This window comes from Magallana gigas, chromosome 3 (assembly GCF_963853765.1).
Source record: "Magallana gigas chromosome 3, xbMagGiga1.1, whole genome shotgun sequence".
NCBI lineage: Eukaryota > Metazoa > Mollusca > Bivalvia > Ostreida > Ostreidae > Magallana > Magallana gigas.
This window is the reverse complement of record NC_088855.1, coordinates 59,719,723-59,747,030: the sequence shown is the minus strand read 5'-3', so window position 1 is coordinate 59,747,030 and position 27,308 is coordinate 59,719,723. Positions and strand designations below refer to the sequence as shown.

The following is a 27,308-nucleotide window of genomic DNA, read 5'->3' as shown; positions in this document are numbered from 1 at the left end:
TATTTATCAAGTAGCGCATGAATATACCAATAGGACTACTTTCCCTTCGGAACCCACGACTGGAGAATTTCCGAATGGATAAACAAGTATGGCGGGTAATGTAGACCGTCCCCTTCGCCCAATCCGTGAAAACCAGCGGACTTCAAGTATATGTAAGTATTGCTCACAAATTAACGAGGCAAATGTTAATGTATACTTTTTTTTACATACTCTGTCTTCTCGATCATTGTTTTGAATAAGTAGCAAGAACTTTACAAGGTTACCCGATAAACAGATAAACTTTCACTTTCAAACTTGTTTACTTTTAGAGCTTTTAAACAAGTACTCTTGTTCAGTCTGATGCCATAGTATCAGAGGAGAAGAGTTCACATTCTCTAGACTACAGCAGGTTTTAAAACATTTTTTATCGAACATGTGTCCATTTAAGGAAGTATTTTAGCCCTAACAGATGGAATGAGATGCAAGTGATGAAACATGATACTGTATAATGTGTTCAGTCCTACCCTTGATGATCACATTACACTGTTTATGATGTATAAATTTCAAGCTGAAATTTTTGTGGAAAAATGACGATGAAAATGTCACCACTGAAAACTGTGAAACTTAACTAAATTGAAATTAAAATGAAATCCTATAGGCCCAGCCCGATATGTACGCTATACATGTATATCATGAAAACATGAGAAGAAAAATTTTTTTTTTACATCAAACATCATTTACATAAAAATATAATTATATATATGTTAATGATGTCTGTCATAAAATTGTTTGTTTTTCTCTCATGTTGATTTTACTGGGAGGAAATCTTATACAATAACAAAGTTAATATAAAAATTTGAAGGACACTCAGATCGAAACTGAATAAACAAACATATATATGCCATATTAATATTTATAACATTTTTTACAATGTATTAGATAGTTTTCCTGCGTGTTAGTACTGAACAGGAAATCAACACTTTACAATAATAAGTCTTCGAAAAAAAAAAATTCTCTAAATACCAGTCGCACAACGTATCATCTCTGTTCACTACATGTATGTAAACAGTTGTGAATAGTTTCAAATTGACTTGAACCCAGGGGCCAGGGCCCCTATGTACTGTGCTAATGAGCTATCAAGTCCTGATATATTGACTGACAGACACACACCTGTTAACCGGGTGACATAGTCCACGGCTTTGGTAGAAATTGGTCTGTACATTTACAATTAAAATTCTAAGGGTTAAGGAAATACTAATGAACAGATATGTATTGGTAGTTTTTTACTTTTAATAAAGTTAAATTAGTGTCCAAATATTGAGGTTTGTCTGACATAACTTTCAAACTGCATTCGTATTCTACAACCACTTTGATGGTCAGGTTGTATTGTATTTATTAATATTTTGGAAGGGACAGCATGTGTTAATATACTGTACTGATCAGCGTGTGTGCTCTGTATTAGCAAATATTGATTTATGCTACAACTGACACATGTAATCTTTTATGAAAGAGTCTAAGCACATCATCATTTTTGATCACCTTAGATTTACCTCACACATTGTTCTTAGATCAGTGAGATCTGTACCCCATTAGCACAGCCGCCAAGGACTGTCATCTCCTGTTCTCTAATACTCCTGAATTATAATTACTGTACAGGCACATTGTAAAGTTCAAGTTCAGTTTATTGGCTCAAATCAAACTTAAAACAAATATACAGAAAAATGTACCAATCATCAGAGATACGTGTTCATATCGTACTCATATTCAGGAAAAAAATATGAAAAGGATGCAAAATAAAGTCGTGTGTGTACAATAGAAGCATAGATATTAGTTAGCTTAGATTTTGTCTTTGAACAACAAATTTTTGTTGGGATTTAATTTCGTCATATTGTAAGTTGGTGAAGCACATGGCTCAGTGGTTATGGGCGTTAGGCCAGTAACTGAAAGGTTGCTGGTTCAAACCCCAGACCACACAGCTGAAATTGGGTACTGGCTTATGCTTAGCACCACGGAAACCGGGGATAAGCACCAACCCTATGTGCCTTCATGGCACGGAAAAGGATTTAACTAACTAATTCTGTCATTTTGTAATCTCTAAATTGTTACTTTTTATTATTTATCAATTCTGTATTTCTGAATTCCGGGGTTAAATTTCATCAAGGATTTATTTTCATTGAAAATAAGCCAAGGAAAGTAACAAAATCAAATACTCAATAAATATTTCTGCTTCTTCAGTATATGAAAACAATTTCATATAAAGCCTCACCAATGTAATATATCATGTTCAACAGACCCGCACACTTGTATTTAACAAACTATAAATATAATGATAGAATTACTGCATCCAGGAAATTTTTGGTAGATTTTTGCTGTTTTCCGTTCTATTTCTGCACTATTTTTCATATTTTAAATCTTTTTAATTTATAAATTAGAATCAAGTTGAAAAATGTAATCCTCCTCACAAATTTATTTATGTATATTGCCTTAAAAGTTTGCCTACAAAAAAATAATAATTTTCTCATTTAATCGCTAGCCCACTCATACTTTTACTCGAGTATCAGATCAGGAAATTAACTAGGGGGAACATTTCAGCATTACCAGTAGTTTTTAAAATAAATACACATTGTTTTATCACTGATTTGGTATTATGATATATATAGTCATTTGACATATAGACTTGTACATGTACATGTAATATACCATTTTTATTTAGTCATTTTTTTTTCTCTGAATCTTAACATTCAGTAATTTATGATGGATACCATGATATTGAAAGCTTCAAACACATCTGATTCAATAATTTGTTTACTCAATGTGTGATTATTTAATTTATCAATTTTATATTTACATACACTTTTATAGAATGAGATAAAATTTTAAAGCTACCAGTTATTACAATAACAATGTCATAAAGGTGTATATGGTGAAATCAATTAAAAAAGGAATACATTTTTCACTGCATTTTTAAAATCCACATTTTGTGTTTTAAATTTTAACCATTGTTTCAAAATGCACACATTACCTATTTGTTAAAGTCACCTGTCTAGTGATATTAAATTTATTGATATATCAAAGCATGAAAGATCTTATTTAATGTTATTACCAATAGATGATATTTACATTGAATTCACGTTTCCCCCCCCCCCCCCCCCCCCCCCCCCCCGTTAAATTGCATTTGTACCTACACTGAAAAACATTTCATTGGTGTAAAATTTGTTAACTGTTAAATGAATAAATGAATTCAATTTATTGATTTATTATTATACCAAAGGTTTTATTTAGTGATTAACAGAATGAAAAATAAAATTATGTAATAAAATTGTAATTAATTTGTGCATTATTTCTTAAAAGATGCGGTCTTAAATCCACAATGTTGTGTGCAAGAGCGCATAACTCAATTTGTATGCACACACCATTGCACTTTTGAGTTAACATCTTTCAAAAGTAATGTTTTAGTGCTTAAATGAACAATGTAATCAAATTACTTATTGTTTATCATTAATTCTATTCTTACCTGAATCAAGGATTTATATACAAAGAAATTAATTATTTGAATTTCTTTGTATTTTAGGATATTTTATAGAAGGAATTTGAAGGCTGTCTAAAACACACAAAATTAATAATTCAAGTTTCAAATTGAATACAATATGTAAGAGAATAATGTATTTTGATGTGAAGAAAGTATTTCTGCTACAGATCTAGAAGTAGATCTAGATTTGTTGTAGATTTAGAGAATGGTAATTTTTTTCTGACTCTTATTTTACCAGCTTTACTGAGTACTGTAAGTTCCTTATAGTACGCGAGTACTTAATTCTGCGGTTTTGTATCAATTCGGAGAATGTAAAATCGCGAACGCAGAACATTTATCAAATGAATATTTCTTATAGTTCCCAACTCCCAGAAAATAATAGGGAGGTTTTAAAATCCGCTAGGCATGCTTCTTGCGATTTTACGCAGATATAAATTCCTCGCGTTTAATTAGGAATTTACAGTACTGCAATGATTGAAGCATTTGAACAAGAGCTAAATGGACTTTGAGTTGTTGTCAAAACGCATTTTGACTATGGCCTGTCTAGGTCATTGCTTGCTACTCAGCCATGTCTTTTTGAAATCAAAAAGCTTTCTCTGGCATTTGAGCTAAGACTATGCAATCTATGCATAGTTCACTTGAAACCAGCGAAACTAGCATCATATTTAACTTGTTTTGATACAAGAAATAGATATTACTTTCCTCCGAAAATCCAAAGTCTTGTTAAAGTGGTTCTATATATTACAAATTTTTAAAATTATTTTTGATATTTTTTTCCATTTGGAGTCTGCAGCATAGAATTTAATAAAAACATGTAGTTCATGTAAGTAGTTAGTAAGTTATTGTAAGCTAGGCAGTTACAAAGATGTCATCAAGACATATAGTTACTTTGTAATGATTTCTTATTCTATTCAGACATGTTAATACTCAGAATGAATTTCTTTTGTTAGCGGAGTCCGAGTATGAAATTGTCAATGACACGGGTAACATGGGCTACGATATCCCGATCTCTGCCCAAATGAGTCGCAGAGACAACAGGAAGTTATGGGAGCTGAACTACCAGGAGGCGGCCATATTTCTACAGGAAGGCGAGAACAACGACAAGTTCTACACCCACCCCCGGAACTGTAACGCCCTGCCCGCCTATCAGATAGCCCATCATCAGTGGTTCCAGGTTCTGGACCTGGTGGCAGCCCTTGGTCTCCTGCTGCTGGCTGCGTGTGAACGACCGGCCGTGCCCTTCCTTACACTACCTGTAGGGGTAAGGATTCATTACCTACCTTACCTTACCTGTAAGGTAAACATCCATCCAGGTGTTGATATCTTATACTACCTGTCTGGGTAAGAACCCATGTGGGAGTAAGCATTCATACAGGTGTTAATATCTTGCACTTCCTGTGGGAGTGAACATTTCATACAATTATTGATACCTTACAATACCTGTTGGGATATCATAAGCTTTCACTGTACTTCCAGTTGGTTACTTGTTGGAGTACCATCCCTTAAAGATATTCATACTATATCACCTGTTCTGTATATGCCTTAGTGCCTTGCAAGCATTAGAGTACATACAGCATGTATGCTAAGTACCCATCTCAGTTTACAGTTTGAATATCATCTCTATCATATAGCTTTTTAGGAAAAAAACCACTTTTAATATTCCTAACTGATTTAAGTTTTTTAACATTAAATACAATTTCCTTAACTGATAGAATTAATTTTATATTTTGTTGGTTCGCATACGTCAAGTATTTTTTTGCACATATGGAGTTGTGAAAAAGATTCAACAAGATGAATATGTTCTAGGTCTTTGGCTCTTTGGGGAGTTCCTCAGACATGTCTAACCTATGTTGTAGGTCCTTGGCTCTTTGGGGAGTTCCTCAGACATGTCTAACCTATGCTGTAGGTCCTTGGCTCTTTGGGGAGTTCCTCAGACATGTCTAACCTATGTTGTAGGTTCATGGCTCTTTGGGGAGTTCCTCAGACATGTCTAACCTATGTTGTAGGTCCTTGGCTCTTTGGGGAGTTCCTCAGACATGTCTAAACTATGTTGTAGGTCCATGGTTCTTTGGGGAGTTCCTCAGACATGTCTAACCTATGCTGTAGGTCCATGGTTCTTTGGGGAGTTCCTCAGACATGTCTAACCTATGTTGTAGGTCCATGGTTCTTTGGGGAGTTCCTCAGACATGTCTAAACTATGTTGTAGGTCCATGGTTCTTTGGGGAGTTCCTCAGACATGTCTAACCTATGTTGTAGGTTCATGGCTCTTTGGGGAGTTCCTCAGACATGTCTAAACTATGTTGTAGGTCCATGGTTCTTTGGGGAGTTCCTCAGACATGTCTAACCTATGCTGTAGGTCCATGGTTCTTTGGGGAGTTCCTCAGACATGTCTAACCTATGTTGTAGGTCCTTAGCTCTTTTGGGAGTTCTTCAGACATGTCTAACCTATGTTGTAGGTCCTTGGTTCTTTGGGGAGTTCCTCAGACATGTCTAACCTATGTTGTAGGTCCTTGGCTCTTTGGGGAGTTCCTCAGACATGTCTAACCTATGTTGTAGGTCCTTGGCTCTTTGGGGAGTTCCTCAGACATGTATAATCTATGTTGTAGGTCCATGGTTCTTTGGAGATTCTGGGCCAGCTAATTCTTGCCCTACAGTTAGCCATCAAGATGAGATGGCTAGGTTGGAAGACTTTTATCAAACACAAGCGGACTTCCATCAAGGTGAAATTCAACCTAATGTTTCTTTAAAGATCTGTACAATTCGTGTAAAAGGACTATGTGCGGTTTTATGCATTTTTTGCCCCCAAAATCAAAGTTTTAGAAAAAGCTTTAAAATTAAGGTGAAAGATAGTTAAAATCATATTGGAAATAAGGGTGTAAAAGCTTAACACCACAGTGACGTCATAATGTAGAAAGGACGTCAGAAAGATTGCATTATTTCGATAAATTGATGTTTTGTAGCAAAATATGGGTGTTTTTCGATGGTTTTTCGACTGGGAAACATCGAGCGCAGGCTTGCTCAAGTACCATTTTTTAGCATAATGTGTATAACTATCTGAAGAAAAACGTATGTTAAAATCGCACTTGAGCAGACCTCCGCTCTATACTTCCGAATGCAAAATATAGAGCAAAAATGAGAATATTTTCATTTGTTTGCAAATTTGCGGGAATTATGTCATTTAGGTGACATCATAGATAAACAGCGAATGAGCAATGATGACTAAAATCAAGATTAAAGTGATAGGCATCCTCTATACAATGATTTGTGAAGATTTTTTTTATACGATACTATTTAGAAATTGGTTGAAATCGGGGGCAGATATTTGACCATACCGCACATAGTCCTTTAATTAACAATTTTGTCAGAAGAAAATAAGATTTAATATATTTCTAAATGCTATATATTAAAAGCAGAACCTTGATTTTTTCTTTAAAATGAATTTGCCTTAATAACCGGACAGTCAATTAAAAATCTACTTTTGGGAACTAATGTTTGTATTCCACCTTTTTTCAGTCTGTCACACTGGCCATTATGTTCATAGAGTCTGTTGTGGTGCTGATTCGACAGACTAATCACTTCCGGGTCACCAGGGCGCTCCGCCCACTCTTCCTGATTGACACACACTACTTCAGAGGGGTCAGAAGGTCAGACTAAGATATTATTATTGATATCAGAGGGGTCAGAAGGTCAGACTAAGATATTATTATTGATATCCATACTTGCCAACTGACCCGCTTGCGTCGGGTCACACCCGTTTTTTTCTCTTCACCCGATTATTTTTTATGACCCGGCGGGTCATGCTTTTCACCCGATTTTTGTTGAACAATCCAAAAATCTCCCGATTTCCGGATTTGGTTCGTAAATTATGTTGCGCGTTTGACTTCCAGTTATGAACCCAAGCTGAGCTTGGATCTACGAGCTACGTAAACAATGCTGAATATGGCTATATAACAGACACAGCAAGTGTTAATTATTATCGTGAGTTGCTTTGACAAACCGAAGGTTTAAACCATTAAGTGTGATGGCTTCCAATAAGAAAAGGTCTTCATCGGGGCCAGCCGAATCAAAACCAACAAAAAGAAAACGATATTTTGTACCTATCAACATATCTGGGAAAATGAATTCATATAGTAAATCAAAGTAATCGAGTGCCCAAATTGATCTGACTAAACATTTAAAGTCATGTATAAATTGCTTTTTAATACACAAAAGTCTTCTAAGTCACTTACAACTTTCATGCCATCATTTACAGATTTCGAAAGCAAGGTTAATGTAGCAGAAACTCTTTTTGTTTTTTTTTTAGCTGAACACAACCTTCCATTTTCTGTGTCAGATCAATTTTAAATTACAAAATTCAAAATCAGCAACTGTAGTTAAAATGCTTCTTTGCGCTGAAATATTACACATAAGTTTTAACACATAAGTTTTAACACATATTTCTATTGTATATACCTATGAAATGCATGGTTAGTATGTCATTTATGTCGTTACCCAGTTATTGTCATTGATATCAGAGGGGTCAGAAGGTCAGACTCGATATTGTTATTGATATCAGAGGGGTTAGAAGGTCATACTCGATATTGTTGTTGATATCGTAGGGGTTAGAAGGTCAGACTCGATATTGTTATTGATATCAGAGGGGTCAGAGGGTCAGACTCTATATTGTTGTTGATATCGTAGGGGTCAGAAGGTCAGACTTAGATATTGCTATTGATATCAGAGGGGCTAAGGTCAGATTCGATATGGTTGTTGATATCGTAGGGGTTAGAAGGTCAGACTCAGATATTGTTATTAGAGGGTCAAAAAGACTGGTTAAGATACTGATATTGATATCACATGGTCAGACTCAGATATTGATAACACTATCAAATTAGATTGGTAAAAGGTATCGGAGGGGTCAGAAGGTCAGACTAAGATATTGTTATTGATATCAGAGGGGTCAAAAGGTCAGACTCTATATTGTTGTTGATATGGTAGGGGTCAGAAGGCCAGACTCTATATAGTTGTTGAGATGGTAGGGGTCAGAAGGTTGGACTCAGATATTGTATATCATAGGGGTCAGAAGGTCAGACTCAGATATTGTTATTGATTTCAGAGGGGTCAAAAGTCAGGCTCTGGTATCGATATAAAAGGGGTGAGACTAATATATTGATACTGTAAAACTCGGTTATTGCGAAGTCCTAGGGACCAATGGATTTACTTCGTTATATCCGTAATTCGCTATATCCGTATAACGAATTCGTAACAATAACTATAGCGAATTCACTATATACATGTTTTCTTTCACAAGATTATAATTTTTGTTAATTGAGGCTTAAAATAAAAATACATTACTTTGATACCTTTGATAATCTGATTATGAATTGAAAAACAGTTATGAAAAATAAATTCATTCAAACTATTATGTTAAGTGGTAGTGCCAGCTTTTTTAACTGTAAAGAAATTCGTTATAAAAGTGTGAAATTTCCTTATTATTCACTTCTACGGGACTCAAAATGAGTTGCTATAACCGTAAATTCGTAATATACGAATTCGTTATAATCGTACATTTTGCTAAGATAAGTTAAGAATTTTACCGGAGATTCAAAAGCATTTCGCTATATCCGAGAATTCGCTATATCCGTGTTCGTACTAAACGAGTTTTACTGTACATGTATTGGTCAAATGTCAGGCTCAGGTATCGATATAAAAGGGGTCAGACTAATATATTGATACATGTATTGGTGTCTAAGGGTCAGAAGGTCAGACTCGGACATTGTTTTAGATATCAGGGGAGTCAGATTAGAATCAGATCTGAAGTCAAGTAGAGTTTTATAATGTTTTTGAAAAGTAAAATGAATTTGCATTGATTTATTCACTAGTATTGTGCAAAACAATGGTTACACTGAACTGGATTTTCTTGATTGGATTATGGACATTAAATGCTGTTGTTGGACTAGATATCAGTGTATTGGATTATCACAATAATCTTGATTACAGAATCAGTCGTCAGAGTTGGACTTGATATCAGTGTATTGGATTATCACAATAATCTTGTTAATCTTGATTACAGAATCAGTCGTCAGAGTTGGACTTGATATAAGTATATTGGATGATCACATTAATCTTGTTAATCTTGATTACAGAATCAGTCGTCAGATCCTCATGTCCCTGCCTCCAATCCTAGAACTCATCTTCCTACTCATGTTCTTCATCTTAATTTTCTCCATACTCGGTAAGATTTGAGCACAATATTTAATCCCTTCACTTCTAGATTTGTTCTAAATTTGATTTACCTTAAAATTTCTTATGTCAGACTGCATGCACACTTGTAGTTTTGGAACAGACAAAAACCCTGTCCCATATTCACTCTTGTAACTAACAGATTAAGCAAAGTATACACAACTTGGTGTATTTTTATTTTCAGGATTTTATCTCTTCTCGCAAGTTGCCAATGACACGGTAAGAAACTTTGACAGAAAATGCTGACTCCTATACTTGATGGTAAAATAATGCTTATCTAAACAATGAATTCATTCATTTGGCAGAACATACTAGCTATTCACCCCTGCGAATGTTATTGTCATTTAAATTTTAGACCACGTGGTTTTATTTGACACTTTCAGTTTCGCAGTAAAAATCGTGCCTCGTGTTTATAGTCTATTTTAGAGAATCTAGGTACTTGTAGTCAAATATAAATTCTAGAGGTTTATTGATTTTAAACTTTATCTTCATTAATTGGTGGATAAAATGTGTTCTAGAAATAAATGTGACAATACAAAAAATAGTTATTTTTCTGCTGTTGCGACAACTAACATTCGTAGTAGAGATCTCCCCCTAAGAATTAATTTTCGATCCGCGCCTGACCTAGTAATAACATCAATAGTGAAACAGACTGTACTATTTTATGCAGAATGTTCCTTGAAAATGGCTCGATATACTAAGTTTTTATGCAAAACATTCACCCATTATTTTTTTTAAAAACATGGTATTGCACACCACAAGCATCAAACATGGCTATGATTTTATTAAGCAACCCAATGTTTATATTATCAACCACTCTACACGTGGGCGAACACGAACGATAACTCTATTCTGAATATCATCGTTTAATTTTAAAAAACCGCTAGATGGTGAAATAAGACATACATCTTAAAAGATGTTGATGTTTTAACATAAATTAAAGTAAAATATGATATGAAAATCGATCAGTACTTACGTATTTTGAGAATTTTATCCGAACACTTATACTTCCGCTCGAAATTTCACAGGAACTGAAGAAATCTCGGTGAAGTCTCGTGAACTTTCATTCGAGCACCTCTGGATTTATTACATACTTAGCAACGATAAAGAAAACATTCCGAACACATTCGCAGGGGTGTATTGGGGCCCTATGTATTGTTAAATTCTATGTACATGTATAAATGTTGAAGGTATTTAGGCTTGTGCAGAAAACTCGTTAGGTACGAAAACGGATAAAGCAAAATCTCGAAATTATAATGAAGTTTTTTTGAGTTTCTGTTAAAATTCTTAACAAATCTTTGCAAAATTTTATGGTTATAATGAAGTCAGATATAAAGAATTACGGTTATAGCAAACTAATTTTGAGTCCCGTAGAGGTGAATAATGATGAATTTTAACACTTTTACAACAAATTTCTCTACAGTTTAAAAAGTTTGCACCATCATTGAACATAACAGTTTAAATGAATTTATTTTCACATAAATTCTTTAATTCACAATCCGATTATTAAAGGTATCAAAAGAATGTATTATCATTTTAAGCCTCAATTAGCAAAAATTGTAGTCTAGTGAAAGAAAATAGTGATTTCGCTATAGTTATTATTACGAATTGGTTATACAGATATTACAATTTATTGATATAATGAAGTAAATCCATTAGTCCCTAGGACTTAAATATAATGGAGTTTAACTGTATTTACGATACAATTCTGTGTAAAAATGTGCTAGCTATTGTGGCTCCTATGTGCTGTATTATTCCATGTGTGATGATGGTAGCTTTTGGGGCCCCTTCTCTGGACCTGTAGGGACTGACTCTGACTTTCTTTTGCAGTATTTCAGCACTCTACAGGACAGCTTTGTCAGCCTCTTTGTTTTATTGACCACTGCAAAGTAAGCACCCTCATACGTTGTAACCCCGCATATACCACTAACGAGGCCGCCCAATGCTACTGTTGACTCCCTATACTAATTTACAAACATGTCGAAGCTGTTAGACACATGCAAACATATTGGGCATAATTGAACACAAATTTTTATAAAAGAGGATATTTTATTTACGGTAAATATTTAGATATACAGTGAAACACAGTTATAGTGAACACGTTTATAATGATTTGACACCTACAGTGAAGTGATTTTCATTCCCTGTGACTTATTAACATGTTGTAAACTTGACACATATTACAAATTACTCTTATAATGAAGCGAAATCACCCATTTCTGGCACTTTGTTTTTAAGTGTGTTTCAATATATAAAATGCTGTTAATAAATGTGAAATTAAATCATTAAGTTACTTTTGAATGTAAATTGGAGAATTCAAAGACTTATAATAAAATCATTTTGACAATGAATTTTTGTAATTCTCTTCCAGTAACAATTGATTTTGTAAAAAAAACCACATTATGTGTACTAAAGTAAGAAAATTGTGTGATTTCTGTTTGATAGTCCTGACCCCCCCCCCTCCTTTTAAAACAAAGCATCTCAAGCTTTTGCATTAATTAGCTCATTAATTTTTTTTTCAAAATCAATGCTATAACCAGTGCTTTAACCTTGACTGTCCTTGCCTTCAGTTTCCCGGACGTGATGATGCCAGCCTACGCCAGCTCGCGGTTCAACGCTGCCTTTTTCATTGTGTATCTGGCCTTAGTTCTGTATTTCCTTATGAATCTGGTGAGTCTATTTCCTGAGAGGAAGTTATGTCACCGAATATCTATTTTCAAATATGCTTACACTTTCCTTAAAAATATTTTGATGCTTTTAATGCAATTAGAATAATGCAGAGCATTTATCTAACATCTAATGGACCTTCTCCATTTCCCCCCACCATCTGTACAGTTGCTCACCATTATTATGATGTCTCAGTCTGGTATCACAATTTTACCCCACTCTTAAATTGAAGTATTCCTTTTTGTATATTAATGAGGCCGAGTACAGAACGAGTACGTACGCTTTCGCGCAGCGTTTCATTTGTATTGTGGCGTCATCTATATGCTTTGTTGACGCCATGGCTTGATAGTTTCAACTGCAGATATTCAGCAAAATGTGTTGAAAATAGCTTATTTGATGCGTAAAATTGATATTATATTGTGAAATAAACATAAATGTCTTGATGTATAAGCTATATTTGGGCTCGGGTCGAAAACGTGAAGAGCCCTCCGTCACATTTTCTTAACCCGCCTAAATATAGCTTAATTCATATATTTCAAGACAGTAACCATATATTTTATATTAATGACCCTTCTTATGTGATGTCATATATTTATTTATTACTTAAATATGTCTGAATGTTTTAATAATACTATAAAGATCACTATTTCCGCCTTTGTCAAATAAAATATAGCCATAATCTGACAAATCTGGGAAATTGGGCATACAAAAAACAACTTTGATAAGACCCCTGGAAAAAACCAGGAGGTGAAAGGTTTTTTTTATTTGACCATTTGATGCGTTTTAGCAATAACTTTAATTATAGAACAGAAAAAGAAATCCTTAGGGCAAAAGTTTAAAAAAAAATGTAAAAAATGTGCAAAATTGATACATTTCAAGCAAAATCCCAATGGGTCCTATGTTAAAAATTAACAAACTTTGAGATGACCCCTTAAACAAACGGTGTGGTAAATGTCTTATTTTTTTTGTTATCTTAAAATTATAATTATATCATTAGTTTTTCATGTAAAAAAAAATCAATCAAAAATTAAGGTCAGAACAAATTAGACCCGGCCTCATTAAGTATTTTATAGAAATTTTTTAATGTTTTATTTTCTATCATTATGTGAAAAAAAAGGACAATTTAATGTCCAAAATAAATGACATTAAATTCTACAAGTTTTAAAAAGTGATGTCAAGCAGATTGCAGCTTTTAATGCAAGTCATAATTTGACAAAGCTAAACCATTTTATGTTAATGATTTTCCTAAGAGGAAACTCCACAGTAATTCATCGCCTTGTTGTAGCTACTTGCTGTTGTGTACGATACGTTTTCAAATCTGGAGAAGAGAAAATTAAAGAGGTTATATTTTCACAAGAGGATTGGCTGCCAACATGCCTTCAAGCTCCTTGTTACAAAACAGGTATGCACCTTTAGAATGCCTGCATAATTTTGTTACAAAATATATACATATAGCTAACAGATCCTTAGAAGTCTTTATACAAAACAGTCATTAATATTAACTGTAGATTCCTTATTTTACCCAATTACTTAGTTCTGCTATTCGGCTGTATTGTATCAAATCGTGAGAACATAAAATTGTGAACGCTAAATTTCTATCATTATAGTGGATACTATTCCTAGGGTTTATATAGGAAACAACAATATTTCATTCATATTTCAGTTATATCTTGAACATAAAAATTATTAGTCTCATATGAATATTTTTCTACACAAGTGTCTGAAGGACCAAGCTGACTGAATGCTTTTATCTTGTAGGATTCTAACACAGTCAATATCAGGAACTTTATCGGAATGCTGCGGTACCTCCGACCCAAAAAAAGTAGGTCTCACTGGCCCAGACTCCTTAGTATCTATAAAATTATGAATACAATTGATGAATGTACAATGAATGAAATTATGAATGAACAATTTTTTTTCCAGTTACTTTTTTCTAATAGCATGATGATAAAGTGGTGTTTGTTTTATGTATAGAGAGGTTAGATGCCTACCTGATCTTTAAGACGCTGAACAAGTCGCGGTCGGGTCGTCTCAGTATGGAGGAGTTCTACGGCGTGTACAGTGTCCTTGACCTTCAGTGGCAGGTCAGTCTCCAATCTCTAACACCCTCAGGATCCAACAGTTTATTGGTTTTATATACTTACAGGAATTTATGTAGAGATTAGGGTATTGAGGCTCCCAGGAGTAATTCTGCCATGCTTTATTGGCATTAATGAATTGATTTGACTGTCATTCAGATATCTGCTAATCAAACATTATGTGTGTGTTATTTCTATGCACTGAAATAAACTCAATGAAATCTTGATTCTATTTATATGTAATCATATTTTAGCCAAAACAGGAGGAGTTCAAGATTTGGTCATCAAATTTCAGATATCCATTCAACTTCATTTTCAAAAGTAAGTGTTTTCTTAAGTTAGTTGACAGTAATTGTTAAAGTATATTTAACCTCATGAAATGCCCTGGGTGATTAGAAAATTATAAACAAAAAAAGGGTATGTCAGTGATATGCTAGTTTGTCATTGAAATAGTTTAATGGTTATAGAGTACCAGTAAGTGATGACATAACACCTACTGTGGTTTCATTATCAATTTTCGTGAATAAAGTGAAAATCACAGTTCCAAGGATACATAGATTTGTGGCCAATGACCCTATCAATATATATCCCTGCATACAGTAGCTCTTTTCATAGTAAAAGTTAAGCATTCATCACTTAAACTTGTCCTTGTTAACTTTATAGTCAATTTTAGGCTCTCTTATTGGTATTCTTTGAAGTATATGGTTCATTATCGAGAGAAGGGGTGAGAGGGGCATTTTCAGTAATATATAATGTATATTATGCAAACTTTTGATATATGAAATGGGATCAACCTTTGAAAGTTTCTATAAGAACAATGAAAAGCGATAAAGCAGTTCAGATCAATACAAGTTATAGATAGATCAATAAAATGAATTGTTAGTTTTCAGGCTTTGTCACATTAGGCCAAATGCTGCCACATGCAGATAAATTTTATTTCTGTTTTGCAAAGATGAATAACTCATTTTTCATTTTTTCATTTTATGAAATTGAAAAATGAGTTAAATTCTATTTTAAACTTCAATTTGAAAAGTTTTGGCCAAAAATGATGAAAGTGTTTCAATGACATGTACTCTTACCCGATGGACATTGATTAAAATCTTTTTAACTTCTGGATTTTATTTTTCATCTGTAGAACTGAATGAATTTGTCAACTGGCGAGGTTTTGAAGGATTCATATGTAAGTATTGTTTGATAAGATTATAATTTATATAAACTTGGACTAAAAGTCTAATGAGAGATAAAATGATTCTGAAGCATAACCAGGACTGAAGTTCTGTTGGAAAAAATGCCTAATGCCTTGGTCTTCTTGAGACCAGCATAGATCCAGGAATGCTTCCTGGACACTTATTGATAGAGTTTACGTTTTGCAGCTTATAACCTGTACATGAATTTCAAATTTTAAATTTAACCAAACCCTAAAAAAAATCATAAAAACAATACTGATCATCTAAAACCAATCAAAGATATGTCTGTTGCCAGTGTATGCCTATTAACTGTCAACGTAATTGTTCATATGAAGATAAAGTTTTTACTATTTTTTGTACACTGGATAATTTGAGGATGTTAGATACAGATCTTTTTGACAAATACATGTACATGAACTCACTGATTTTTCCAGACTTGGTAATTGCTGTCAATTTTGCTTGGATCTTAGAGGAGACTATTTCTCTCTCACGTAAGTGAAGGTTAGAGGAAGTTTAAATAGGTTGAAGAATGTAAAGGTCAAGGAAAATAAAGGTCAAGGACAAAAAATGTCATGGAGAGTAGATGTCAAGGATATAAAAAGATCAGGGAATGTAGAGGTCAAGGACAGAAATGGTAGTGTCAAGTAGAGGTCATGGAAAGATGTGTCATAGAGAGCGAAGTCAAGGAGAGGAAAGGTTATTTAAAGTAGAGGTCAAGGAAAGAAAAGGTCACAAAGAGTAGCGGTTAGGGTAAGAAAAAGTTAGCAGAATGCTGTGAGAGAAGATTTTTTAACATTAGCGAGCTCACTGTATAAAATAAGAAAGATCTGAGAGTTAAGCAATGGATAGTAAACGCTCTAATGACAGAGTAGGCAGTGTAAGAATAGGTAGGAAAGACTTGGGTGATCATATAGTTACATTGGACAGTGCAGTGCAATGTGTAAAAATGATCTGTTTTTGTTTTTAAGGGGAGAATATTGATGTTAAGCACTACAACTTTACAATTACCTGGGCTTCCATTATTTTTATATGCAGTAAGTCTCTTTGTTTTTCCTATGATATTTTCATGTAGATTATATACAAAGAAAATATAAATGTTGACAGATCAGTCATATTTAATAAAACATGAATGTAATTTGTTTTTTGGATGTATCTAACATACCTTATCCACGATTCTTTCAGTATACACTTTAGAAGCTTCCATTAAAATTCTTGGCAAAGGTCCAGTAGAATATTTTACAACCGGTTGGGATTTGTGAGTATCGTTTTGAAGTATTCTGATAAAGGGTTTACATGTGTTACAGCAGTAGCTTCTGTGAGCACTTAATTCAGGGTCAATCTACTACATAAACAATAAGAATATAGAATTGCAAACACAAAATGTTATAATAATTTCACATAGCTTTCACTGTCAGGAAATTAAAAGCAAGATCTTGATATCTGCAATGGCTTCACTTGATCTGACACAGATATTAATTCCTCACATTGAAGTAGGATTCTACTGCTATATATCTGTTTGAACGTCCATTGTTGATGGTAATGGTGTTATTAATAGTAACGTTGACCAGTGATCGTCCATGATTAATAGTAACGTTGACCAGTGATCGTCCATGATTAATAGTAACGTTGTCCAGTGATCCTCCATGATTAATAGTAACGTTGTCCAGTGATCGTCCATTATTAATAGTAACGTTGACCAGTGATCCTCCATGATTAATAGTAACGTTGACCAGTGATCCTCCATGATTAATAGTAACGTTGTCCAGTGATCGTCCATTATTAATAGTAACGTTGTCCAGTGATCGTCCATTATTAATAGTAACGTTGTCCAGTGATCGTCCATTATTAATAGTAACGTTGTCCAGTGATCGTCCATTATTAAAAGTAAAGCTGTCGGTCTGTTGTAGGTTTGACTTCCTGGTGACGGTGACCAGCGTGGTAGGATTACTGGGCGAGTACTGATGGTGTTATTAATAGTAACGTTGTCGGTCTGTTGTAGGTTTGACTTCCTGGTGACAATGACCAGCGTGGTAGGATTACTGGGCGAGTACTTCAACGACTCATTCTTCTACATCACTGTACTCCGCCCATTCAGACTACTGCGGTAATTAATGCAGATAAATTACTTTATTACCAGCACAAAATTTTGTCATTACTGTTTTCATTTTAAAGATTACTAATATCAAGATATAACAGCTGCAGATATCTCTTAACTTCGAGGATCAAAATATACTAGTATATACTGATATCACTCTCACATGTTTGCATCAAGATATTAGGGATTTATCAATTAGAAATTGTTATTGTCAATTGGATGAATAGCATCAACTTTGTTACATGGTTTCATGAATAAATACTATGTGTCAGATAGATTTATTGACAAGTACATGTATTGCTCTGACATCAAATTTTTGAAATTTTGATTCATTCTTTCCTGTAACTAAATCTCACTGGTTTCCAATTCTCTGTCCATTGTATGCACAGACTGTTCAAGGTCAAGCGGAGTTACCGGGACGTGTTGGGGACATTGTTCGTTCTCTTCTCCAGACTCATCAGGTAAGGTTACCGACTGTTCACAGCTCACTGTTGCTATTGGTTACCAATATCCATGTAAATCAGTGTAAAAACCACACAAACATAAAAATGTACTTGATAAATCTACAGTTTCTTAAAAAGATTTCTGAAATCTGAAGAGAACATGAATAAAATGGGTTTGTATAGTTGTTTGTGTGTTAGTTTTAACTTGACCTTGACCTTTGGTTTCAGCCTGGTGGTTGTCATAATGTTGGTGTACTATTTCTTTGCCATTGTCGGCATGGAGTGCTTCCTTTATGTAGATCTCAAGAACTGCTGCAAGTAAGTCATCCATACTGGAGCAATAAGTAGTAAGCAAGTTTTCAGTTCAGGGAATTTCTCTGACAAAAATGCCCCTTTTAGTGATTGTTCATAATTGTAAATTGAATTTTATTGAATTAGTATGAAAAACATCTACTTATTTTAAGTATTATGGGATTGTTATACATTGTTACATAGTCAATGATCGTGGAGTTCACGTATGACTTGCAACAGATTTTGCATGGATGTCGTACATTGATAGGCCTTTATCTAATACATGTATAGGTATTCAGTTGAAGTTTCATTATTTAATAATATTTGTAGAAACTTAAATGTGGAAGACTTCTATCGGTCGAGCAATGGTTTGTTAAGGTTTGTTTTGAATTTGTTTTGTAGAAACACAAGCGTAGAGGACTTCTACCGCTTCACCAATGACAGCAGAACACAGGGCTACTACTATCTGAACGACTTCAGCAACATCATGATCTCCGGGGGTAGGTTTCATGGTCTCTGGGGGTAGGTTTCATGGTCTCCGGGGGTAGGTAGTATCAAAGTCCCTGTATTCATAGACCAGTCCTTAAAATAATCAACCTCAACAACTGACGTTGAAGTTTTGGCTATCCATTAGCAATACATGTAAATCAGTGAAATGTAATAAGTCAAAATGGAATTATATAAATTTGATTTTAAAACATGTCCATGTCACTTTTAAGATGCTCACTATGGGGGATATGTAAATTTTTTAGAAGCCTAAAACTTTGATTTAAGGTATCCGATCCATATTAGGACCAAATTTTTCCAACCTTGAATATTCATCATGTATTTAATACTTTGATATTCATTTAAAGCATTTAAGAGTTACTGTAGAAAAAGATTTACCGAGAGAAATTTTCAAAAATATTATTAATTAAGCAGTAATTAATTAATAAAGATTTGCATTAAGGTCTATGGAGACAAGCACATTTTTTAAGATAAAAAAGTAATTACTAGGAATATTAAAAAATGTTTTGGTGGAAAGATGTATTTTATCAATGGGAATACAAAAACTATTGAAAATAAATTTTATTCCGTGTAGATTTTTTTAGAATTAATTTTTATAGAATAAAGCAAAGGGGGACAACTCTTAAGAAAAAGGAAAAGGTCATTAATTAGGACACATTCCACACTTACATATTGATACTTAAATTATAGGAACAATTTGTTCAAGAGTGTTAAGCCCATACATATCTGTTATGCAGCCAGATTCATTGAATCTGAGGCTATTATGGATCGGATACCTTAAGTGAAATAGTTTTATCAATAGGTTTCTATTGAACACTGTTAATGATTGTGCTTATTTTGACAGTGACGCTGTTTGAGCTGACCGTGGTTAACAACTGGTTCATTATCATGGTATGTAGTCAGTTCATTATATCATGGCACATAGTCATTTCATTACAGCATGGTATATAGTCACTTCATTATATCATGGTACATAGTCACTATATTACAGTATGGTATATAGTCACTTCATTATATCATGGTATGTAGTCACTTCATTACATCATGGTATGTAGTAACTTCATTACATCATGGTATGTAGTTACTTCATTATATCATGGTACATAGTAACTACATTACATCATGGTACATAGTCCCTTCATTATATCATCTTTAGTTATCACTTCATTATATCATAGTATGTAGTCACTTCATTATATCATGATACATAGTCAGTTCATTAGCATGGTACATGGTCACTTCATGACAGCATGGTACATAGTCACTTCATTATATCATGTTAAGTTATCACTTCATTATATCATGGTATGTAGTCACTTTATTACATCAGGGTGAATAGTTACTTCATTATCAAGGTATGTAGTCGCTTCATTACATCATTGTAAATAGTCGCTTCATTATCATGGTATGTAGTCACTTCATTATATCATGGTACGTAGTCACTTCATTATCATGGTATGTAGTCACTTCATTATATCATGGTATGTAGTCACTTCATTATATCATGGTACAGTCATTTCATGCATATCTTTTACAATTGTATGCTATGCTATGGTATGCGATTTTAATGATATGCTATGAGATTTGTATGCTATGCTATGAGAATTGTATGCTATGCTATGAGAAATTGAAATGAAGGGCTTAATGATATGGTATGCTATGCTATGCTATGGTATGCTATGAGATTTGAAAAAAAACACAGAAGAGTTCTACATATTTCGAAGTAAAATAATTAGAAGCCAAAGTTAATGACAAATCTATAATGTTAACATTTATTTTTTTTCATATAAAAACATTTAAAACCCAGTTAAAATAATATTGTATGCTATGCTATGGTATGATATGCCGGATGCGATTCTATGAGATTGTTTTCTATGGTATGAGATTTCAATGCTATGCAATGCTATGGTGTATGTTGTAAAAGATGTTCTTGAACCGACTGTATATAGTTCCTTCATTATATCATGGCACATAGTCACTTCATTACAGTATGGTATATAGTCACTTCATTATCATGGTACATAGTCACTTCATTATATCATGTTATGTAATCACTTCATTATACAGGTATGTAGTCACTTCCTTAAATCATGGCACATGATATCTATATTACAGTATGGTATATAGTCACTTCATTATATCATGGCACATAGTCACTTCATTACAGTATGGTATATAGTCACTTCCTTATATCATGGCACATAGTCACTATATTACAGTATGGTATATAGTCACTTCATTATATCATGGCACATAGTCACTTCATTACAGTATGGTATATAGTCACTTCCTTATATCATGGCACATAGTCACTATATTATAGTATGGTATATAGTCACTTCATTATATCATGGTACGTAGTCACTATATTACAGTATGGTATATAGTCACTTCCTTATATCATGGCACATAGTCACTTCATTACAGTATGGTATATAGTCACTTCATTATATCATGGTACATAGTCACTTCATTACAGTATGGTATATAGTCACTTCAATATATCATGGTATGTAGTCACTTCATTACATCATGGTATGTAGTCACTTCATTACAGTATGGTATATAGTCACTTCATTATATCATGGTACGTAGTCACTTCATTACAGTATGGTATATAGTCACTTCATTATATCATGGTACGTAGTCACTTCATTACAGTATGGTATATAGTCACTTCCTTATATCATGGCACATAGTCACTTCCTTATATCATGGCACATAGTCACTATATTACAGTATGGTATATAGTCACTTCCTTATATCATGGCACATAGTCACTATATTACAGTATGGTATATAGTCACTTTAATATAACATGGCACATAGTCACTTCATTACAGTATGGTATATAGTCACTTCCTTATATCATGGCACATAGTCACTATATTACAGTATGGTATATAGTCACTTCCTTATATCATGGCACATAGTCACTATATTACAGTATGGTATATAGTCACTTCCTTATATCATGGCACATAGTCACTATATTACAGTATGGTATATAGTCACTTCCTTATATCATGGCACATAGTCACTTCATTACAGTATATTATATAGTCACTTCATTATATCATGGTATATAGTCACTTCATTATATCATGGTACGTAGTCACTTCATTACATCATGGTATGTGGTCACTTCATTACATCATGTTACATAGTCACTTCACTTTATCATGGTATGTAATCACTTCATTATCATGGTATATCACTTCATAGTTCTCTATATAAGAGTATCATATAGAGAATCATTAAAATTTACAGGATGTTTCAAATGATCTTTACCTGAAAAAAATCACATCTTTTTTATTCAGTGTTTTGGAATGTTGGAATTTTGTTACTTACTGTGTACGTGGAAACATAGACATGTTAATAACTGTATGTGCTGTATTTTTGTATATTACAAATTTTGCAAAAATGAAGCACATTTGTTCAAAAATTTTGTTTTCGTAAGTTATATTTTGAAATTTCAATTCATATGTAAATATTTTTTATTTTTGCAAATTAAAAATGAATGTGACATGCATTTCGACAATATAACATGATGTTCTTTTTTCCTGGTATTTATAGGATGGCTTTGCACATCATATAGGAGAAGTATCGCGGGTCTTCTTTATGACGTTTTACATTGTGATGATGGTAAGAGACTAGGACTAGATACATGTACCTATTATTATGTTCTTCTAAGACATCCTGTATTGTGTGATGTTGACAAGACTTTATTACTATCACCATCTGGACAAGAAGATTATCCTTGTTAATATTACATGTAGCAATCCTACTGTAAATTCCTTTTATTACGCAAGTACTTAATTCCGCAATCCAGCGGTTTCGGATCAAATCGCGAGAATATAAAATCGCAATCCCGGAATTTCTATCCTTATTTCTTATAGTTTTTAACTCTTAGAAAATAAAAGCAAGATTTAAAAATCCGCGAAGGGTGCCTTTCGCGATTTCTTCCTCGTGGTCAATTAGGAATATACAGTTTATCTTATCCTCAATACACCTGGATAAATATGAGCAGCAACTGTCAGTTTAAATTATTTTAAGTTTTTAATATAACAATGTTATTGTTATCCCAGCTAGCTCTTTATCTTTTGTAGGTTGTCATGACGATTGTTGTTGCGTTCATCCTGGAGCTGTTTTTATTCCGTATTCAGTACAGAAGGAAACTCAAACTGGACGACATTGATGGTGAATTAATCAATCTATTTTGCCCTATATTGACAACCTTCTTGTCACAAAATGACAACACTTAAAAATGTCTGTGTTGTGTTTTGTTACATCACAATCATGTAGGATAACGAAGTTCAGTCCTTGGCTTATGTCAGTCAGATAGTCTGGCAAAACTTTTTGATTTTAAAATCGTTCATGGTTCAAAATAAGTGATTCCAGATATTTAAGAACCTAGGCATTTGCCTAATTTTCCTTATCAACTTTTTTGGCAAAAATTTATGATTTTAAAAATCTTTCATGATTCCAAATACTTTAAAATTGAGGTTTTTGCCTTAATTTTCCTTACCTTCTTGGAAAGCTTTTTTGGTCAGCCAATAAATAATAAATAATAACAATAAATATGATAACACTGAAATTGTGAATTTGTGTCTCAGACCATGCTAAACAGACAGCACACGTTTACCTGAGTGATGAGGAGAAGATCATGTGTGAGAACGATGACTATAAATGGACCGGTGGATTGATCGCTCTCCAGAAGGACTCCACCGATCTACAGGTAAAAAGTACTGGTAGAACTCGTTAACAGGTAATTAAGATGTATCTTAAATATTGGTAAACAAGTTAAGTGTATTTGTGATTGTTTTCATCGCTTGTTGTCTTTTTATAGTTACTTAATGTTAGACTGATCAATTCAGAAATAGAGAAGTGAGAAATGACTTTGTACACTAGTACATGAATTAATACTTACAACATTTACAATATTGTAATAATTTATATTCTGGTGAAAGGAACTAGGTATATACCCGATATATCAAACAATAAAACATTGAGTCATCGAGTGCCCTCTGTATGGTACACAGGTACTTGCAGACCTAGAATCTTGCATGAAGACGGATTACTTTTACAGTAGAAATGTTTGATAAATACATGTTTTCAGTGAGCTCTATTATAGATTGTGTGTGTCCTTATTTCAGACCCCTTACTTGTACCGAGGCGAGAGGTACCGCAATAAGATGGATTTCAGCCTCCGGATGTACGGGGACGAGGTCAAGGTTAGGAGTTTACGTATTTTGACAGATTTTGTGTCGCAGTACAGTTACATGCATATGTTTATCATTTTCTCCCTATTGTACATGCAGGTGTCACCAATAAGTTCAAAATAATGCTGTCAAATTAAATATATAAGTAATATAACCATGTGACATCACTCAGCTGTTCAACGGCCTTAACATCTACGATAGCAAATTATATAGAGTGAATAGAGACACCATGGATTTTCTTGCTTGTCTAGCAAAGATGTGGCCTTAAATGATAATTATAAAAAGAATAAATTTTTAGCATATTCATGAATTATTTTAAATAAGATTATCACTAGAATGTCCCTGTATGAACAGAGCTGGCTGGAGGAGGAGCAGGATAGCCGGGACCAGACCATTCACACCATGACGGAACTCCGGCGCCGAAGTCGCCCCAATGCTGACCTTGAAGATCTAGACGAGGACTTCATCCCTAGTCCCACCCTCCCCACCCCCAGGGAAGAGTTTGTTCAGGAATCCAGCCCCGCCTACTACAACCCAGGGGCAGAGAACCTCCAGGGAGAGTCAGAGGATCAAGAGGCAAAGAGAGAGTGACCTCTGAAGGTCAGGTGAAATCCAAGGTCAAGGTCAAAGTCTGATCCCTTTGTTTGTTTGGAACATACCTCAGAGTGTTTCTAATCAGACAACTGGATTTTTGGTAATATAGTGATTTTTTTTTTCTGACTTAAGAACCTTATGGACAATGTCAATTTCTGTGATCGGTGTAAAGATGTGCCAAAACTTGAATCATTTCATTTTATTGTATATTTGTGCCTTGTAAGATAATTTCATACCAAGGAGTGTTTAGATGCTTGTAAATCATATTTGTGAACACTATGGTCTGCAATGTCCATCCAGTCTGTGGGTATTACCGCCCATATAGTTTTTAAACACTGTACTTTAATTTCTCATTTTTTTATATGAATCTTAGGAAAATGAAAGTTTTTTTAAATCAAGTTTTCATACTCATTGTAAAAATCATCAACATCAGAATTTAGTGTTATTTCTTCTAAAATAGCAAGTTCTCAAAAAGAATGCTTCAACTAGATACTTAAAAAAGTAAATCAGGCTAGGTGCTGCAAAGAAATTAATCAGACAAGAGCTGATAAAAAGTAAATTGAGCTTTTGCTATAGAAACTGAGGTAGAATTTGAGCCAGGATTTAGCTGTAAATAAGCGTTATAAATCAATGCCAAGTGGACTGTGATATTATGTATATAGCTCCACTCGGTACTAGAATGAATTTCTTAAAAACTAGCATTGGAAATATTTGATTGTAGATCTTGTTTTAAGTTTCTTGTTTATGAATGTTGAAATCACCTTTCTAATTGATTGGTTTTATCTAGTTAGTAACAAGTTATTGTATCAGTTTGATCCAATTCATCTTTTTTTATTATGATTTCTTTTTGGTTCACTTTCACTTTAAGGTACTTCACTACACCAAGACTTATACTTTTTAAGACACTACGTCACAAGATGGCTATTTAAATGTTTTGTTAATAAAACCGTTTGTATCAACCAATTCAGATGTGTATCGTCATAGCTCAGTGGTTAAAGTATCATGCTTGTGATTGCAGGTCACCTTGGGCTTTTGTTCATGTTTACTGAATGACATTTTTGAAAATATCATTTATTATCTAAAATTGAACATTTTTCCACCTATTTGACATGTATACTTCATATCCATCATGCTTTCTATCATAATCAAGTTATTTTCTGCCAATTTGAGAAACTATTTCAAGGTGTAGTGAGGCACCTTAATGTCTCGCTATATTTGCTACAGAGTTGTTAAGATGCAAGGGAGCAAACTCTCAAAAAGTAGACAATCACATGTAGTCTTGCCAAAATCCTCATCAATTCAAAGTGACCACAGAGACACTGTGTGATATTAAATTAATCCAGTTGATGACAGATCTTACAACTTTTGAATCTGACTTCTTGAAGTGTCCTTTCATTAAAAAATTGATATTACACCATCACTTCACATATGTATACATCCAGTCCTTTAATGTTTATATATGTGGGTAGGTGTGTGTGTGTGTTGGTGTGTAAAAAGCCTGGGACTGATGTATGTCCCGTTTACATGTTTTCTAGTTTTATTCAGTGTGTTCTGTTCCATGATTTGATATAAATCTGTCCAGATGATGCCGTACCTGTCCAAAGACACACAACATTGTCGTTATAATTGTAAGGTAGTCCATTGTGAGGTTCACCCATTGTGACACGATTTATCAGAGCCAAATATCTTAATAGGCCTTAAACAGGATTATATTGATTGACATTCCATTCATTAAAAAATATATAGATTTAGAACCATTTTAACGAGAGGTTGGACTTTAGGTAGTTGTGTTAAGCAGCTATGTGACGTAGGCCTGTCTATTTCATTGCAGGCGACTCAGCTATGGCTCTTTGAAATCAACAAGATTTGTCTGGCTTTTGAGCAAAGACTATGCAATCGGTGTAAATTTTGCTTGAACCAGCGTCATTTTGAACTTGTTTTGACGCAAGAAATAGATAGTTACGTCCTACTGAAAGTCCAAGGTCTTGTTAAAACGGTTCTATGTAATTGATATCATATTGATAAGATTTATACAGCAGTGATAACAGTACACTACATGTATATACTGGTTATATTGTTTACTTAGTCATTATCTAATTGGTGCCATTTATATAAAAATTGTAGAGTTGTTTTTAGCATAGCACATGAAGAAACATAATGTGTTCATATATTTTGTATATACACCTGTAAAAAAATCTCGGCAGTAAATGCTGTGGAACCGTGGTAGTATAAAATGCTGAGGTTTCTAGTTGATAGATTGGGTGTGTGGATAGACATAACGCAGTCATTTTAAGAGATTCTGTTATTGAACAAGTGCAATAAACATTTGTAACATTCACCAGTTGTGTTATTTATTACCTACCCCTGACAAAACGATTTAAAACATTGACAACATTGACCTTGTTTCGATGTTTACCTGTAGAGTAATTTTCTTCCAAGTTCAGTGTCTTGATTTATACCGGTAGTTATTTATTTTGCAATGGCAGAACAGTGT

General features: G+C 33.7%; 1 protein-coding gene across 1 annotated transcript; it reads left to right on the top strand.

The window, feature by feature from the left end:
- The first annotated feature begins 18 nt into the window (after window positions 1-18).
- LOC105341433 (two pore channel protein 1) lies at window positions 19-27,152 on the top strand. The gene is made up of 26 exons (XM_034483609.2): window positions 19-152; window positions 4,459-4,769; window positions 6,115-6,228; window positions 7,022-7,152; window positions 9,634-9,722; window positions 9,915-9,949; window positions 11,561-11,619; window positions 12,301-12,400; window positions 13,683-13,799; window positions 14,156-14,219; window positions 14,372-14,481; window positions 14,730-14,796; window positions 15,611-15,655; window positions 16,097-16,153; window positions 16,631-16,696; window positions 16,845-16,917; window positions 17,662-17,766; window positions 18,147-18,218; window positions 18,429-18,518; window positions 18,894-18,991; window positions 19,843-19,889; window positions 22,575-22,643; window positions 23,108-23,198; window positions 23,615-23,736; window positions 24,155-24,232; window positions 24,575-27,152. The coding sequence occupies exons 1-26, from the start codon at window positions 89-91 to the stop codon at window positions 24,809-24,811; spliced, it is 2,511 nt and encodes an 836-aa protein (XP_034339500.2). The 5' UTR covers window positions 19-88; the 3' UTR covers window positions 24,812-27,152.
- Window positions 27,153-27,308: the final 156 nt, after the last annotated feature.

What these genes read in the sequence shown, in the direction of transcription:
- LOC105341433 (XM_034483609.2), top strand. Translation starts at nt 89, where the DNA reads ATGGCGGGTAATGTAGACCGTCCCCTTCGCCCAATCCGTGAAAACCAG. An exon ending in TCCTTACACTACCTGTAGGG is followed by an intron (nt 4,770 to 6,114) that starts GTAAGGATTCAT and finishes TCTATGTTGTAG; the next exon opens with GTCCATGGTTCTTTGGAGAT. An exon ending in CTCTTCTCCAGACTCATCAG is followed by an intron (nt 18,219 to 18,428) that starts GTAAGGTTACCG and finishes CTTTGGTTTCAG; the next exon opens with CCTGGTGGTTGTCATAATGT.